This window comes from Aythya ferina, assembly GCF_964211825.1.
Source record: "Aythya ferina genome assembly, chromosome: 4".
Taxonomy (NCBI): domain Eukaryota; kingdom Metazoa; phylum Chordata; class Aves; order Anseriformes; family Anatidae; genus Aythya; species Aythya ferina.
In genome coordinates this window covers 9,044,000-9,060,876 of record NC_140300.1, presented here as the reverse complement: position 1 = coordinate 9,060,876, position 16,877 = coordinate 9,044,000, and the positions used below count along the sequence as shown (strand labels likewise).

At 41.1% G+C, this 16,877-nt stretch overlaps 1 protein-coding gene across 5 annotated transcripts in view; it reads left to right on the top strand.

The window, feature by feature from the left end:
- The window catches only part of ZFYVE28 (zinc finger FYVE-type containing 28), a 144,794-nt gene that overhangs the window by 125,007 nt on the left and 2,910 nt on the right, over positions 1 to 16,877 (top strand). For 3 of the 5 annotated variants that reach the window (XM_084517166.1, XM_084517164.1, XM_084517168.1), the window contains 4 exons: positions 3,686 to 3,840; positions 4,427 to 4,543; positions 5,576 to 5,680; positions 16,647 to 16,750. In XM_084517166.1, coding sequence (XP_084373292.1) covers positions 3,686 to 3,840; positions 4,427 to 4,543; positions 5,576 to 5,680; positions 16,647 to 16,750 — 481 coding nt within the window. The remainder of the gene's footprint in view (positions 1 to 3,685; positions 3,841 to 4,426; positions 4,544 to 5,575; positions 5,681 to 16,646; positions 16,751 to 16,877) is intronic. The other 2 variants (XM_084517167.1, XM_084517165.1) reach the window with 1 other exon arrangement.

The window sequence follows — 16,877 nt, the reverse complement described above, 5'->3', positions numbered from 1 at the left end:
TGGGGAATTTTTTGAGAGACTTATGTACATTCTGCATTCAGTACAGAGCAGATTTTAGCTTTAGTGAACCAAATACTTCTGAATTTGAAAGGAAACATCTATGAATAGTTACAGATTTCTACTGCTACTGATTATTTTTTGAGCACAAATATAAAATATTAAATTTGGACTAGCTATTGAGTCTTGTTGGCTTCGGTTGCTCAGTTTTAGACTCTGCTGCTTTTGCTGTTTTTAGATGAGTGTCAATGCCCAGCAAATTCAGCACCAGGCCTACGGTATCACAGATGGTTACCTAAAGCAATCAGCCCTTTCTGAAAACGTCAGTCGTAACCTTTTTTGTTCCACAGCCCTGCTTTCCTTTATGTGTGGACACTACGGCTTAACCTGGCTCATGGGTAAATTTTGGAATTCAGAGCTGTAAAGCATATTGGTTTCACAGGTGAAAGATGACATTGTGCACAATTACATTATTGGGTTTTGTTTGCTTGTCGATTCACGTAAAAAGCTAATTTATTCTGCCTGTTCCTTTAAACGTATAAGCAAGTCTACTGTTTGGAATCAGTCCTTTGACATAACATCTTCCTTTTTCATATTCACCTTCAGAGGTGTTAACTTTGCAGTGTTCTCACTATGAAAAATAAATATATGATAAGCCTTGTTTGTATGATTAAGATTTCACCAGGGGGAATTCCGTGCCTGCTTTATCTCTTCATAGCCTAATTCGCTGGTTAACACAGGAGGTTCCCTTCAACCAAGAAGGTGAAAAAAAGACATTATGTCTGTAGCTACTCAGTGCTTAAGTATGGTTGTTCATATTCTGCGGTGAGACTCAATTCTGGAGATATCGGCAGTGAAACATTCCAAATCTGAGCATGGTCTGACGTTAATGAAATGCTTCCTACACACCTGGTATCAGCTGAGAGTCTTTATCCAAGTTATGCATGTTAGATAAGCCCAGTAGGAATGGTATTCCTCTTAGAACTATAAAAATAATTTGTTTGAAATAATAATTTGGACAAAAGGTAAGTCAAACTCTGTAGATCAAAATCTGGGTTTGTTTTCTAAATTATCAATTTAAAAATCAGGAGAATCTTTAACATTTGCATAGATACAATCACTGCGGTTTGGGATACCCAGTTACAAGAAAAGCTGTTTATCTGAATTGTTATGTTTCTGTTCTTCCAGTGCTTCTGACTACCTCTGCAATATTTGCTGACTGCATCCTTTAAGAGTAAGATGTATTTTCAAATAAAGAACAGATGGTTATTAAGCCTTCTCTAAGAGTAATTTGTGTCCAGATCTGACTGGGTCCTGTTGGTAAAAGAAGAGTAATTGTTTCTTTCCAACTCTGCAGTGATGCTTAGGTCCAGTTTAAAATTATTCTGGAATGCTCACTTTTCTCTTTGCAGTGGCACAGGCAATGAAAATACCCATTTTTCTGAATCTCTTTTGTATGGATATTGTACTTCATGCCTGGCTCTCTGTACACATGAAAGTATGTTGTAAATGTGAGTGTTGTAAACGTGCTGACCTTCATCCCACAGTGCTGCAGCAATGCCTATCTGCTCTGTACTGTAGGCTTTTTAGGACAAAACCATGAGGTCTTGTGGTGGGACATGACCAGTCTTAATGACACACCGCAAAATCTTCCACTGAGTAGTCTGGAACAGAAGTCGGTGACACCACAATTCTTGTATATATAGTAGGAGGAGACTTGGAAAGGCAAACATTATTACTGCAATTGGTCAAAACGTGGTCAGAGTTGTGGAATGAGCCTTTCTTCCTGTCTGCAAAATGGGAAAGGACTGAATTTTTATTTATTTATTTATTTTTCCTTAGAAGGCACTCTTTACAGCTCTCAGTCCATTTAACACCTTGGGAATATTTCTTCAGCTGTGACTTGAGGGAAGGGAGCCATCCTTATCACCCCATCTGTGCCCCGCACTTACGTTTTTGCTTAGTTTGGGACTTGCCAGGACATCATTCTGTTGAGATTTTATATTGTACGTGGAGTGCATTTCTTTCTGTCATGAGCTCTGTGCTTGCCTTGGAGAGCAATTTATATTGCAAATATGTATTGGTAAGATTGATTCCTCTAAAAATGAGAGAAAAGGTAGACCTTATTTGGCTGTGTTAAGAGGCACACAGAAACCCTTTTATTTGGACAAAGTCGCTCATGCTGCTGAGGGAACTGTAAGCATAAAACCAATATCTTTTAACAGAAATTTGCTTTTGTTAATAGCAATAGAGACATGAACAGAAATGGGTTTCTTGTAAGTATACTCTTTACTCTGTATTTGAAAGAATGAGAAGCCAGCTAAGGTACTCGCACCGCATATTTTCCATTGATATTTCAGTCAATAACTAATCTCTAGTATTTATGTATTTTCAGTTCTGTTTTTACTAGGGCTTTTAAAACTGTATGGCATCATAAATCCTTTTCTATGTTTTAAGGATTACCTGTACAGCTCTGGATAGAATTTCAAAACAATATCCCATAAATTTTGGTTTATAATTATTTTCATGTAATTTCTGTAAATGTTACCTCTGTGTCTTATCCTGCAATACGTGTGCATGCTGGCATAAGAGTGGGATCTGCAGCTTGGTAAATACTTCAGCATCTCATAAAAACAGGCTGAACTCAAAATGCATTAAAAACTACATCCTTCCTCGTGTTTGCTATTTATGCAGTCAATAACATACATAGATTTTATATATATATATTTATTTTTTACATAGTAGCTTCCAATCAACACAGTGAATCGTTAAGATTCCAACATAGTTGCATCCTGTCCTATAGTGCTATTTAGGGTTTTTTCATTGGCGAAATGCTGCATTTTCCTTTAAGCATTTCCTTCTTTAAATGCATTTTACTTTACAAGTAATTTAGGTAATTCTGGATATTTGAAGAAGCTGGCTTCCTGCCAGAGCTTTCTGCAGTTTGTTCCAGCTTCCTTTCCACAAAGGTGGTCGTGGTGGAAATGGCTAGCAACCATGCATCCCTTTTTAAGAAAAAAAATAAATAAAAGGGTTAAGGCTCTAGTAGACATTTAGAGACACATTTTAATCTCTTTGGAGTTGATGAGCCACTCTCTTGCAATAGTTTGACATTTCAGTAATTTTTACCGTTAGGTATATAAGGGGACTAATCTTCCTCTCTACTGCCTAAATTATGTTTTATCATCCTTTACATTTTTTATGTAAGGTTATATTTGGATTCTATTCTTGCTATTTTAAGGCAGCATAATTCAGAAATTCTTTTTTCAAATTTACTTCCACGTTAATAAATTTCTAAGGTGACTTCAGAACTGACCTTCTTGTTTGAGGCTGATATTCCCCTCTTGCATTTCTTGTGGAGTTACGGTCTTAGGACAGAAGTTTGAGCGGGAGTTAATGTGAAAAATGGACCAGCGTTTTGAAATAGCTAAGGGAAATGCAATAAAATACAGACAAATGATTTTCTGCTTAAAAGTTTTTTGCAACTATGCCACAGAGTGAAAATCAAACATGATGGTGATTGATTGCGTGTTGATTACCTTCAACAAGAATTTACAGCAATTAGTTCTGGTTTGCTGTAGAGTATTGCCTGAATAATAAATCCTTTAGGATTTTCTGAACATCCTGAACAAATGAATGCAGACTTACATTACTTTTCTTCATTATGTGTTTTTTTTTTCTCCAACAGCAGTTTAATGACGAGTTCTTGTTCATCCGATGACATTGATCAGGAAGAAATCCAGCTTGCTTTGCAGGCTGCTAAAATTGCCACCCGAGAAAAGATCAGATCCAGATTTCATGGCAGTAATGATCTTATTCACCGCCTTTTTGTCTGTATCTCAGGTATGAGAGCATCGTTTGTTCTGAATGTACTGAAAAGACTTCATTTTTTTTCTTTTTTTTTGTTTGTGTAAATACATGGTAGAATGGACTAGTGATGAAGTAGCAGGAGGACTGTGTTTTGGAGTGTAAGTTGCAGATTGATCTAGATAGACCTGTTACCTAACTGTGACCAGCATAAAGAGTCAGAGACACAGACATCTGAGACCTGTAATGATGAAGAGTTTGAGCATGCAGTGGGTTTGCCTTCATAGTGCTTCCTGTTTCTTTGTAATGCCCTGTGTCTTCTGGGGAAGACATTTGATGCAGCCATTGTATTTTGATGCAAAAGGAATCTCCCAGTGTTTTCTGCCAAAAGGGCAAGGAGGTTGTTTATCAAATTAAAGCCGACATAAAGGCCAGAACATGGCTTGGTCATCATGGAAAATTAGTTTAGTTAATTTATCTATTTTTACTACTGACATGAGCTAGTGAACCTTTGAAAATGTACACCAGGCCGTTACTGGGAGCAACAAACAAATTTAAATGCTTCATTTTAAGGGAGGTATAATACTCTAGCAATGATTGATCTGTTTTCTCAATCTCCTAGGTGTTGCTGACCAGCTGCAGACAAACTATGCTAGTGATCTAAGAAGTATCTTAAAGACCTTGTTTGAAGTTATGGCAACCAAACCTGAAACAGAAGACAAGGAAAAGCAAAAGAAAGGTGAAGAGATTAATTTTTTTTTTTTTTTTCTGTACTGAATTTCTAATGGTAACTCCACATGGATCTATGAACTATTTGACAAGAATTTTCTTAAAACTTTGATAATTTTTGACAGGACACACTGTACAGTGATTTGAGCTATGTTTTTTTTTTTTTAAAAAGTCATGGAAATGGACTGTAAACAGGATGAAGTCACTGAAATTACAGGTATATAGGACTATGTCTCAAGGCAAACGTTGCAAGATGTAAAGCCTTCAGAGTGCATCTACTCTTGCCCGTATTCCTGGGTGCAACAGAACAGTGTTCATAGCCTATATGAAGTGTTTAGACTTCTGATATTTTATTTATTTTTAATTTTTCCTGGTACTGTTTTACAATGGTCATATTTTAGTTTAGCAAGACAGATGTCTTTTTTTTTTTTTTTTTCCCTCCTGGGATTTAAATAGCTATGTAAAAAAAAAAAAAAGTAGAAGAGTAGGCTATGAGATTCAACATTCAAAGAAGAATAATGAAGAAATGGAGGCTATAAAGAATTATCACTACAGTTTTGTAGGCAACAATTCTTAGTTGGAATAATTTCCACTGGATGAGCTATAACCTAAAAAAAGAAAATGTTGACAAATGTAAGCATAAACTAAGTAAGTGAATGAAAGTCAGGGACACTTGGAATGATGCTTCTCTTTGTGATTTGATGTGTGCAATACACCTAGGGAATCTCTGGTTGTTTTCATCATCTACTTCTTTGTAAAGGAACCAGGTTAAAAACTGTGAAATAAAATACAGGATGCAGCTAAACTGGTGGAAGTACAAGCACTGTATATCCTGTTATAACAGCATCTTTCATTTCTGTTGTCATTTCAAAGAAGAATCCAGGAGATTCTTAAATCGCTGTGTCAGGTTGAATAAAAAATAAGAAGTATAAGAAGGTACATATAGATGCTCCTGTAATATCATTCTGGAAATCCTAACATGAATATTTTGAGTACAAATTGGAAAAATATGAATTCAAGTACTTTTTGGTTTGTTTTACAGTTAATCAGGGTTTAAGGAATGCAGCATTGGAAGACTGTGCTTTGTGTCAAGAAAGTATATCATCCTCAGAACTTGCAGCAAAAGCCAGAGATGGGGACTTTGAAGGTACTTTCTTTTTTCTGAGAATAAAGTGAGACAATACTGTTGTTTTTAAAAACAAAAAACAAAAACACATTAAAATGGAATAAAACCCCACTCTTGTAAAGTTTGGCTCTGGAAAGTGAATATAAAATACTGTCATTATGTGGCTTATAAACAGAGTCAGATGATAAACTGAGCATATATTTCTTTCAGAACTTCTAACATCCTCATGCAAGTCTGTGATCTGCAAATTGTCATATCCAGTATGAATGCATTTGTATGAGTGGAGAAAGGTTCTGTGTACTAAAGGCTTTAATATAGCACATGACGTTACATGTGACAAGTCTCAGACGGCTGCGTATGATGTGATGCTGTAAGTAAGGTCATCTCAGCCAAGTCTAGAGATCTTTTATATCCTTAGCTATATGTGGAGGTGCTACTTTTTTCACCAGTAGAAGTAGCTTTCATATTTTCTATGCATCTGTCTCTGAGGAAAATGATCAAAATACTATGGTTTTTATTTTTGTATGCTTCACCATATTACTTCTAAGTGTGGAAAAGATATTTCTCGTGAGTGTACTGGGGGTACTTAAATCTCACTGAATGCATGGAAGGGCTGAAGAGAAGTGAAGAGTAAGTCTCAAAGTGTGGGTCAGGATTCAGTCCTCCTGAGAGCTCAGAAGTTTTTTGGTTTGGTTTTAAATCTGAGCTGCAGGAGTGCTTAGGAGTCAGTTATGGACTGTAGCCCTAGTATAGTAAACAATGTATAAAAAATGGATTAAAAGAAATCTTTGCACTTGCAGTCAAAGAATAAGAGAAGAGAAATAGCTGTATGAGATGCAGCAAACAGGAAAGCTGTCGGCTTTGATCTTGAGGGCTGGATGGTGATCTCATCACACCAGGAGCCCAGTTACTGGAGAGGTGTTGTCTCTGGTCAGGGTCCCTGGTCAGGTGAGAAATCCTAGACAGCCATAAACTGAGAAATTGTGCCTAAACTTGCCTGAATATCAGCTGGGCAGTAATTTTGCCATGCTCTAAAACTTTCTCCTGTTGTTTATTGTCTATTTGTCTATGTACACCAGTGTTCTGCCAGTCACACTTTGAATCCAGGATGTTAAATGAGTAATGAGCAATGTATGTCTCAGCTTGTCTGCAGAAAGGGATGACCAACAGACAAGAAATGTTAGTTCATGTCTTTTGTAGTAAAGATCAGAGATCACAGGGAAAAAACAAACAAACAAACAACCTTTTAGATTTTAGAGAAATCAGTTGTTTTGTGCTTATATAAAACTCAAGGATTGGTTGCTAACCCTTCTTCTAAAGCTGCAGGCTAAAGACTTGGAATTTAATCTATTCATTTAGAACAGCAGGCCTAATTTATGTATAATGTACTGTAGAAAAATTATCTCTTCTGGAGGAAGATGATTTGGGGGCAGATAAAGTAAAGAACTATTCAGAATAATTTTAATTGATTTTTCTATTGTGCAATAATTCAGAATCTGACAGAAGGCACAGTGAAGAACAAATCTTTAAGCAAAATATCTACCGTATACAGGCTGTAGTGGAAACAAATGCAAGAGATGATTCACTCCCTACCATTTCGGTTTGTATTCTTTTGTTTTGAATTGATGCCTGATGGTGTCAGTAAATGTGACTTCCAGAACTTGAAAGCAAGTTCTGCTGAACTGCAGGATGCTGAATAACCTTCTCACAGAGAACGTGCGTTTTGTCAAAGCAAAGTCAGTTTATTTCCGTGCCATGTTATTCAGCTTTTAAGGTTCTTCAGCTTTTTGTGGCATCTTTTATTGGTGAGGGGAAGGTTTTGTGTTTGGAGATGCACAGCTTCTGTTTTGGGATGCTGTTTATTGAAATAGAGGGCAGCAGTCTGGGTGCTCAGGTGATGTTATGGTGGGCTGTGTTGGAGTGGGGTAAGGAGAAATCTGTGGTGTTACATACTGGGAGCTCCAATAGCCCCAGGAAGGCTTGGGCATGTCTGAGTGAATCTCCTTGCAGCTTTCTTTGGGAGTCTTGTGTGTAAGTGGTTATGCTATAAATACCTTCTTGTACAAATGATTACAGCTCCTCTGACTGGGTAAACTTAGCTCTAAGGTTGGCTGATGGGCAGGACTTCTCTGTTGGAATGAGGCTGAATTTCACAGGATTACAAAGCCCGAGTGGATGAGGCTTGAAGGGACCTCTGGAGGCCACCTGGTCCAAGCCCCCTGCTCCAGCAGGGCCACCCTGAGTGGAGTGCCCAGCACCACATCCAGGTGGTTTCTGAAGCTCTTCAGGGAGGAGACCCCACCACCTCTGGGCAGCCTGTGCCAGGGCTCCATCACCCACACAGCACAGAAGGGCTGTCTGGTGGTCAGAGGGAACCACCTGGGTTCCAGTTTGTGCCCAGTGCCTCTTGGCCTGGCACTGGGCACCACTGGAAAGGGACTGTGAGTCCTCTTTGCACCCTCCCTGCAGGAATTTATACACATAGATGAAATCTCTCCCCCCATGCCTGTTCTTCTCCAGGTGGAGCAGCCCCAGCTCTCTCAGCCTCTCCTCACAAGAGGTGCTCCAGGCCCTTCAGCACCTTGGTGGCCCTTCCTTGGACTGTCGACAGTTCAGGTCTCTTGTTACAGGGGGCATCACAAGAAACAGAGGGTGCTGGGGAGCGTGGAGGTGAGCTCTGCCTTCCAAACTAGAACAAACCAAGGAAGGCCTCCAAAAAGGGGTATCTGAAGTGGATCAGTTCATTGAATTTGTGGAAACTGTAGGAACACCCATCCTGTCCCCTCTTCAGTACATTCCAGACTCATGTCTCTTGAGGCACAGGTCATAACGTGTCATTGCTGGTAGTGCTCTACAGACATTTTCCTACTATCTCTCACTGAGATATGAGGTGATAGCTAATGGGATACATCCTTTGCTGTCTCGAAAGCATCCAGCACGATGCATAACCTTGCAGCAGTATTTTATCCTCAGCAGCCATGTGCCTTCCCCCCACACCTTTTAACACCTCCCCACCTATCTCATTTTTGCAGGTTGCTGTGAAAGCAACAGCTCCTGGCATCGTGCTGGGTGATGTTTGGATGCAGATGAAGATATTTGCTGGTCAGGATAACCTTTGCTGCATGAACGATGTTCCCCATTTGTTGCAGCAAGTCTGATGGGTTCATCCTTCAGCCTAAAGCTGGGCCACAGGCCACCAACAGGAATTCACGGCAGTTGTCATTGTAAATGGATTCAATACAAAGTCTGTTGATTGTTGCAGCAATCTGTTGACATCATTGCACCAAAATTAATTATATCCATTTTTCTACATTGTTTCTATACTTCAGGTCACTCCTAATGATTTCAGCAGAAAGTGAAAACAATTTAAAGTGAGTGAGCACATCGGCAGCTCCTCCCTTCTGCCATCATGGCAGAACACAAGCATGGATCAAATTGAGAAAGTCCAGAGAGCTACCTGCCAGGAAAGCTTTTTCCAATTATCAAATAAAACTCCCTTACAAAAAGTACCAAATGCTGAAGATTGCATCCAAGCGATGTTAATAAAAAAAAGGCAAGCCTAGCAACCCAAACAAATAAATGAATAGTGGTAAGATTTTCGTGAAGGTTCCAGCCTCTACTCAGATTATGAAGATGAATCACTTGTTTTTGTCAGATTTCTCATTCTTACTCTATATCAAACTCACCAGCTGGTCTGGGTCATAAAACAAATACGAATGCTTATTATGAGCCAGCTGACATTGGCAAGGGTATAAGAGTTGAATCCTGTGACCTTCTGAAGGTTGAAAGACAATATACTACAGATGAATTGACATTCCAAAACAGAAGCATTTTCATTTTCAAAGTCCAGATGAGCCTGTGGTGTATATATTCATCTTTGCTTTCCTAATGCTCTAGGATTATTTTTTTTTTGAGAAAGCCTATGTATTTATAATTTATAGGCATAAAAAGCAGTCTGTTTTTTTTTTTTTTCAGAGAGCAAGTGAAAACTATAAACACATTTGCTTTACTAGAATATAAAATGAATGTATACAAAATTTCATAATTGAGTTTTAAAATATAATTTCCTTGATATGCCCTGATCAAATGATGGAGAAGGTGGCCAGTGGGTATGAAGGTCTGTATATAACAGGCATATGTGTGACAGCTGCTCAGAAAAAAGCAGGTTGGGTACTGCTTTTCTCCTGGTGTCAGTGGGGACCGACCAGCCAGCACAGGGAGAAGGCTGCTGGGACGTTCCCAAGCTCTGGTTTGGGACAAGCCAGTCAGATAACAAGCTGGCCAAGGAATTTGCATAGGACTGGGAGTGGGCAGAATGGGTCATATGCGAATTAAAGCAAACCTTCACACTGGAAAGTACAAGAAGGCTGCTTTTCAGTTAACCTAGTTAAAATGCATCTTGGCTGCGACAGGGCTGTCTTGCTCGTAGAGGCTTCAGTATCTAGTATAGCTTTTTTTCTTATTTTATAAAACAAAACAAAACATTGAGAATGTAGAAATTTGACATCTTTATGCAGTTTGTGTGTCTGGGATCTTGTTTCCAGTCCTAATATAAAACTTGCTTTGTATTTGCATGCTGTTTCCCATATGTATACAGTAACTTCTTTTCTTTGTTTGTTTTGTTAAGGATTTGTATGTATTCATTTCTTCTTCCATCTGTAAATGTGATCAAGCACAATTCCCTGCTTACCGCATTTGGGATTGGGGCAAGGTGAATATTTTTCATGTGTTGATATCACGAAGCTACAGGCCAGCGAAAGCAGTGAGTTACATTTCTGGTCTAGGAATAAGCGTGAGATGCTTAAAAATTTAAAGATTTTGTCAGGGAAAGACAGTAAGCATTACGAAGCTGGTTGTGCTCCACAAAAATATTTGCTGTAGCATCCCACCTCTCTCTGCAGCCATACATCCATTTCCCCTCCCTCTCTCTCCCATTTATACAGAACCTCCTTGCTGGCTGCCACCTAGCCATAACTCTGGCCGTAATGCATTTGCTGTGGCTGCCAGTACAAATAACTGTTTGTGCCAAATGGTGTTAGCATCTGTTTGCTGCACAACAGCAAGCCATTTCTCCTTGATCCCTTTCCATCTCATAAAGTCCCGGCCCACCCACTTTTGTCTAGTCACAACTCCTTGCTGCTCTCCAGCCAGCAGCACTAGCACAGCTCAGTAATTTATGGTCCCGAGGCTCGAGTTCATGTTCTTGTTGCCATATGAAGGCACAAGGTCAAGAAATACCGCCCCTGCTGCCGTGCGTGCAGAGTCTAATCACTGAATCTAGAATTAGCTGTCAACCCTGGCTGAAAGCTTCAGTTTTCCTTTTGTCCTTTACACACCTCTGGCTACTCTATTATTTATAATGATGACCAGCAAGGCTTTCTAAGTGAAGGAAGCTAAATTCCTGCACAGTTCAGTGACCAAATATATTCTGTCTGTATAACTTCTTGCTTTTTTTCTTATTCAGCAGCTCTGCTTGCGCAAGTGCAACAGAATAATTTACCAGAAAGTTTTTTAAAATGAGACACTGTTTTACAATATACACTGAGTGTACTTAATCATGGGAGATTACAGGATTTCCAAATGTTCAGGTTTAGGTAGTATTGGTGTGGCTTATGTGTTAAAAACTTGCTCACAGTCTCTTACCTTTTCAAAGATTGTCCCACTCTGTCAGCACAGTGCAGATTTCATTGAGATTTCGTTGCAGGAGGAGAAAGCAACCAATAGGTACTCTAAGGCACAGGCTTATTTGCCTCCACTGTGGCATAATTGAGATTTGATTAGGTTTGAATTTTCTTTGTCCTAAAAGTACACATTTTTGAGTGTTCTGCTGTCATGTAGTGCAGAGTACCAATTTGTTTTCAAACAAATATCAATCAAATTCTAGTTTTCAGAACCTAAGTCAAGAACATTACTAGAAAGTATTTAGAATCTAAATGGATGTTAATATACTACATAATTCTTAAATCTCAAAATTTAGGCTTCAGAATATGTTTTATTACATTATGTTTTATTACATATTCTGAAAACTTTAAATAAAAAAAAAAAAAAAGAAAGGGAGGGAACACTCAGGGAGAAATCTAGAAGATAACTGTTCTCTAATTGCTGGTAGGCTTTCCGAAGGACTGCTAGCAATGGTTATATGGAAGATAAAGATTTCAGGTTCATCTGATATAAAGTTTTAAAAACAAAACAAACATATCCAAGTGAAAATCAGTGTTTTCTATCAGAGTTGCTTCATTTTATGTAAATAATTATTAGGCCTGAAGAGTAAGTTGCTGGTCAGGCACCCGTACAGAACAGATTCAGGATGTCATAGGTCAAGATGTGTTGAATCAGGCACAGCAGAGGCTGGAGCCTGAGTCTGCTGAGCTCCGTGCTTCGTTCAGAGCTTCCTAGGTCTGCACAGAGATCGCATCTTAAGAAAGCCATTTGACAGAGCTGTCCTTGAAGCTAATAAGTCTGTACCTCTGTTTTTGCCCTCACCTCCCCCCTGCCCCAATTTTCATCAAATAACATTGTTGAAGCAGAAAATTATTTTAATTGAAAAATTTCAAGCCAGCTGTAATCAAGGCTAAATCTACTGAGCAAGGGAAAAAATTACTTTGGTGCAGTTGCCTCCAAGGAATCTTACATAAAAGTTGGAGACTGCCTGGAATGACATGCGGAAAATTAAATGTCATATGGGAAAAAAGGGCTCATCTTCCCGTAGAGGTTGGGGTGAAGGGGTAAAGTCACATCACCTTAGTTCTCTGCTTTCCGTACTTACAACTGTTAGAATTTACCGTGTGGCACAACGTTCATCAGAGGAGCTGCAGCAAGGCAGCCTGACCTTTTTTGCAGCTGTGAGGATAATGCGTGTTGATGGCTGCAGCCCTGTAGCTTCCACGGGGTGCCATAGGAACAGCCCTCGCTGAGGCTGCTTTGGGAAAGGTACAATCAGGATCGTGCATGGAGTGCTCCAAAATCTAATACACATCCATCCAGGAGGAACTTCCAGTTCTGCATTACGGTTATTTGATAAAAACAGAAGATGCAGAAAGGGTCCACCCCTTCTTGCCTGGCCCTAAAGCAGGCACTGGCATGAGCTTAGGGGTTAGCAGTTGCCCCTCCACAGGGAGTTGGGAGTGCATGCTTTTGGATTTGTTTTCTTCCAGACTATATAGATTTGTTAGATAAGGCAACTTGCAAGCTCCAGCAATTTGGGGGATTTTTTCATCCCATCTCACCCAGTCTCCTGTGTGTCAGCACCACCAAATGAACTCAGGCTGTCGGTAAGGATTCACGGTTATTTCAGGACTGTGTGGCTCTGTGTTGTCAACACTTGGGTTTGGACGGTTTACTCACAGGAGGCAGGGTTTGTTTTTTTAATTCTGGTCTTTCAGTCTTCAGCGTTGCTGTTGCCAAGTGTCCATCCCAGCAGGACTGAACTCTAGCTGAGGACCACGCTGGCAGCGTGTCCTGGTGCTGTTTTGACTCACCCCTGTTGATGGGTCCAGGCGCAGGCTCCCTGTGCTTTGTGGCACGGAGATGTTCTCCCTGTTTATGTCGGATCAGACAGGCTGCAGCAGTCGTGTTGCACACATTGAAGCAAAATAAGTTCACATGTGCTTTTTGACGTGTTTCCAGCATCTGATTTTTATCATGATTATGCTGTTCTTAGAGCTCCAGCATCTTGGGTTTATGTTGGATTTGTAACTTCCATAGTGCAGAATGAACTTTGTTTAACTAATGAGGTTGCAGGGACATGTAAAGGTGAATTGTAAAAGCTACGATATAAAAGTGAAACAAAAGAACATAAAGTTTCATGATTTATTGGCTTTCATAACACAGGATATAATAGCAAGGAGCTGGGAATACTGTCTCTCCCTTTTAAATGTCTTTTTCAGTCTCCACACTGTTTCACTTTATCTTGAGCCCTTAATTTTATTTTTTTGCTTTCTCTGAACTCGTGCTTCCTAGCCATTAAATTACTTGTTTCGCTGCTTTTCTCTGCCTTTTTCCTGTGCACGCTTTTTATGTTTTCTTCTCAAATTTATTTCTGTTCTCTGTCTCGTTAATCCCTTCCCTCCCTTCCTCCTCCTCTTTGATGTTCGTGCTGTGGTCTTCATCCGTTTCCCAGCAGACTTCTCTGAGCTCTCGCAGCCTGATGAAGCAGCGGGCCAATTAGCCCACGAACGAGCCATTCCCTCCATGCCTTGTGCAAATCCCCGAAGCCCAGGCAGATGCTGCTTTGGGGACTGGATCTTTCCATCTGCTGTTGTGTGTGGGGCCACATAGCCTGGAGAAGGACCCTAAGAAAAAGCTGACAGGCACGGTGCTGCTGCCCTGCTTCCAGCCAGCCTTCGGGACGATGCTGAGGGTTTCATCTCTCTAACTCGCTGTGCTCCTCCTGCGGGAGCTTTCTACCCTCACGAGGCTGCTCTTCAGAGAGTATTTCAGAAACCTGTTCTATAAAAAGCCCGATGATGACTCAGTCGCTCATGTAAGTCAGGCAGGAAGGCAGCTCACAGGGTTGAGGGGGATGAGGCTGGAGACGGGCACCTAGAGGTGCTGGTCCCATCGCACTGGGCTTGCACGGGCTCCGAGAGGCTGAGCTGCTCACAGCCTCGTCCTTCCAGCAAGTGCTTTTGGTGATTTTCCTTCTTATTTAGCACCGGAGATAATTAAATCCCGATAAGGTCAATCAAAAATAACTTTTCAGCAATGCCTATCAAGGGCAGCAACAGAGAAAAGCAAATAAACCAAACCCAAACGGTGAGCACCAGCCGATAAGAAGGCTGCTTTTTGCTGATGGGCTCTGGAGTCTTTGCAGTGGAGTTGTGTTGGTCACAGTCTGAGGAGAGGAGCGGTTACGGTACGAGCTGCTCCAGAAGCCTCCATTCTTATTGCCCTGTTGCAGGCTGTACAAAAAGGGCCTCTGTTTTCTGGCTTTTTGGTGAATATTAAAATTGATAACTAGCTGCACAGGTAGCAAAGTAGGCAACTTACCAAACTACTTCACTGGTGTGCTGTTTGTATGGGGGGAAGACTTGGTGGCAAAAGGTTGAATAACTTCTAAATATTGCTGTCTTTAAAAATGAGCGAGAATCAAGGGGATGGTTAAATCCCCAAAAACATAACCAAGGCTGTGTAGTCTAATGGCAAGTTAGGAATAGGAATATCTTTACTGGTTAGTTATTTTGTGTACGTGATAACCCAAAGGACCTCCTGGATGGAGAACGTGGAGATGGTCCAAGCTCAGCATGCCATGGCTTCAGACTAGGTAATCCCACGGATGTGATACCCAGTTTGTGTCAGCATCACAGATCGCTTTTAGGGGCAAGTTCCCCTGGCCACGTTACATGTAGTAGCTGCAAAGGTAGCAGCAAGAAGAATAACAGAGAGGAAAATCCTCTGCTTTCACTGACATTAATGCTCTGGCTTAAGCTGGCAGTGCTGCCTCTGCCTGCTGCCGTAGGAAAGTCTGGCTTTTAAATCGGATTTTGTGCCCTTACATCCCCACAGAGCACTTCTGGTGAACTGCTCTGCTGTTCCCAGGGGCGAGGTGAAGGCTGCAATGTGCAGTCCTCTTTTTTATTTTATTTTCTCTTACTACCACAGAGGTCATTTCTCTGAACATTGACTTCGCTTTTGGTTGCTCTCCCTACAATTACAGCCTTTATCAGACCAGATAGTTTGTTAAATGAGAGATTACTTCCTTAACTAACTTAATTTGCAAAAGAGTTTAGATCTTATAAAAGCTGTGTCCAGATTTGAAGTTCTGTTCAGACTTTTTTTTTTATCCATCTGCTTTTTGAATGTTTTCTGCATTACATTGTATATGCTTTTTTTTAAAATTTGACAAGTGTTGCAATGTGACAGAGGAAAGCGGGTCACGGCTACATTTGACTGACTAATATAATGCAATGAGCTGGATTTTTCATTTAATTGTCTCCTTTCTGTCTGTAGCTGTTGTCCACTTGACCTCTGCATTAAGTGCGCCGCGTATTTTGTTGTTGGGTAACACGCTCCTCGAGGCAGGGATCGTGCTTGTCAGGTGTATAAATCAGCAATTGTATGGGTCGTGTGCTGTAAATAACACTTGGAGAGAAGCTGCATATGGGGAACGGGGGTGAACACGTCCAGCAGTTTATGTTTCCACTTTGTCCGTGGATTCCTTTTGAGTAGAACTTGTCTTGCCCTTGATTAGACTTTTACTAACTTAATTAAGCAATCAGCTACGTCATTTCTACACTCATGATTTTAGACTCGTGGAGGTCGCGTCAGCCTGTCGCTAGCAGGAGCAGCTCAACAGAAGTGAGCCTGATGCATTCTGCTGTGCAAAAACCAAACCATTTTGCTGCTTGGCTTTTATGAGGGGTTACAGAGCTCCCAGGAGAAATAAACAACTGAAACCTGCTCTTAGGGATGGCGGTCGAGATCTTTTTCTGCTAAGTCTTGTGCACGTGATTTTGTGTATTTGCTTTCGTTGCCGGTAAGGCAGGCTTCCAAGAAGAGCACTGATAGCGTAGCAGAGAGCAGCCAGGCTCTGAGTCGATTTTCTGCGGAGTTTGCCTGAAACTGTACAAAAAGCAGCCAGCTTTCCTGCAGGATGTGCTGCAGAGGCTGGGAACGGCTCGCAGCTTGCTTTGATGGCTGGTTGCGTTGTCAAAACCACCTGGGTTCTGCTGAACAGCCTCCTGTCCTCGTGCTTTATGTTGCCTATCCACGTCTCCCTGCCACTTTCACTTGCCCGGGCTGCGTTTCATTTCAGGCCCAAAGCAGCTGTGCTCTGCCCCAGAGGTGGTCACCTTGTGGGGAATTGGGGGTGAGCCCCCCCGTCGTTCCTCAGCTTACCCACCTGCCTGCTCACAGAGCACCTTGAGACGCCGAGATGAAAGCAGCTGCTGTGATATTTTATCCTCCCTGCTCCCTGGAGGACCTGGTAATCGCAGGCTTGGTTTTATTCCCTTCTGATTTATCTCCCCTTTTGTTGTGTTTCTGACAGATCCTCCTGACTGGGTTCCAGATGAAGTCTGCAGCTACTGCACAGCCTGCAAGGCTCCTTTCACGGTCATTCGCAGGAAGCACCACTGCAGGAGCTGTGGCAAGGTAATGACTCAGGCAGACGTGTGAGAAATGCTCAGCCGGAGAGCAGCACATTCACACACACCACAGGAACTCAGCTGCACAGCAAAATGTGTGCTCTTGCCCAAGATTTTCAAGTGACAAGTGCTTT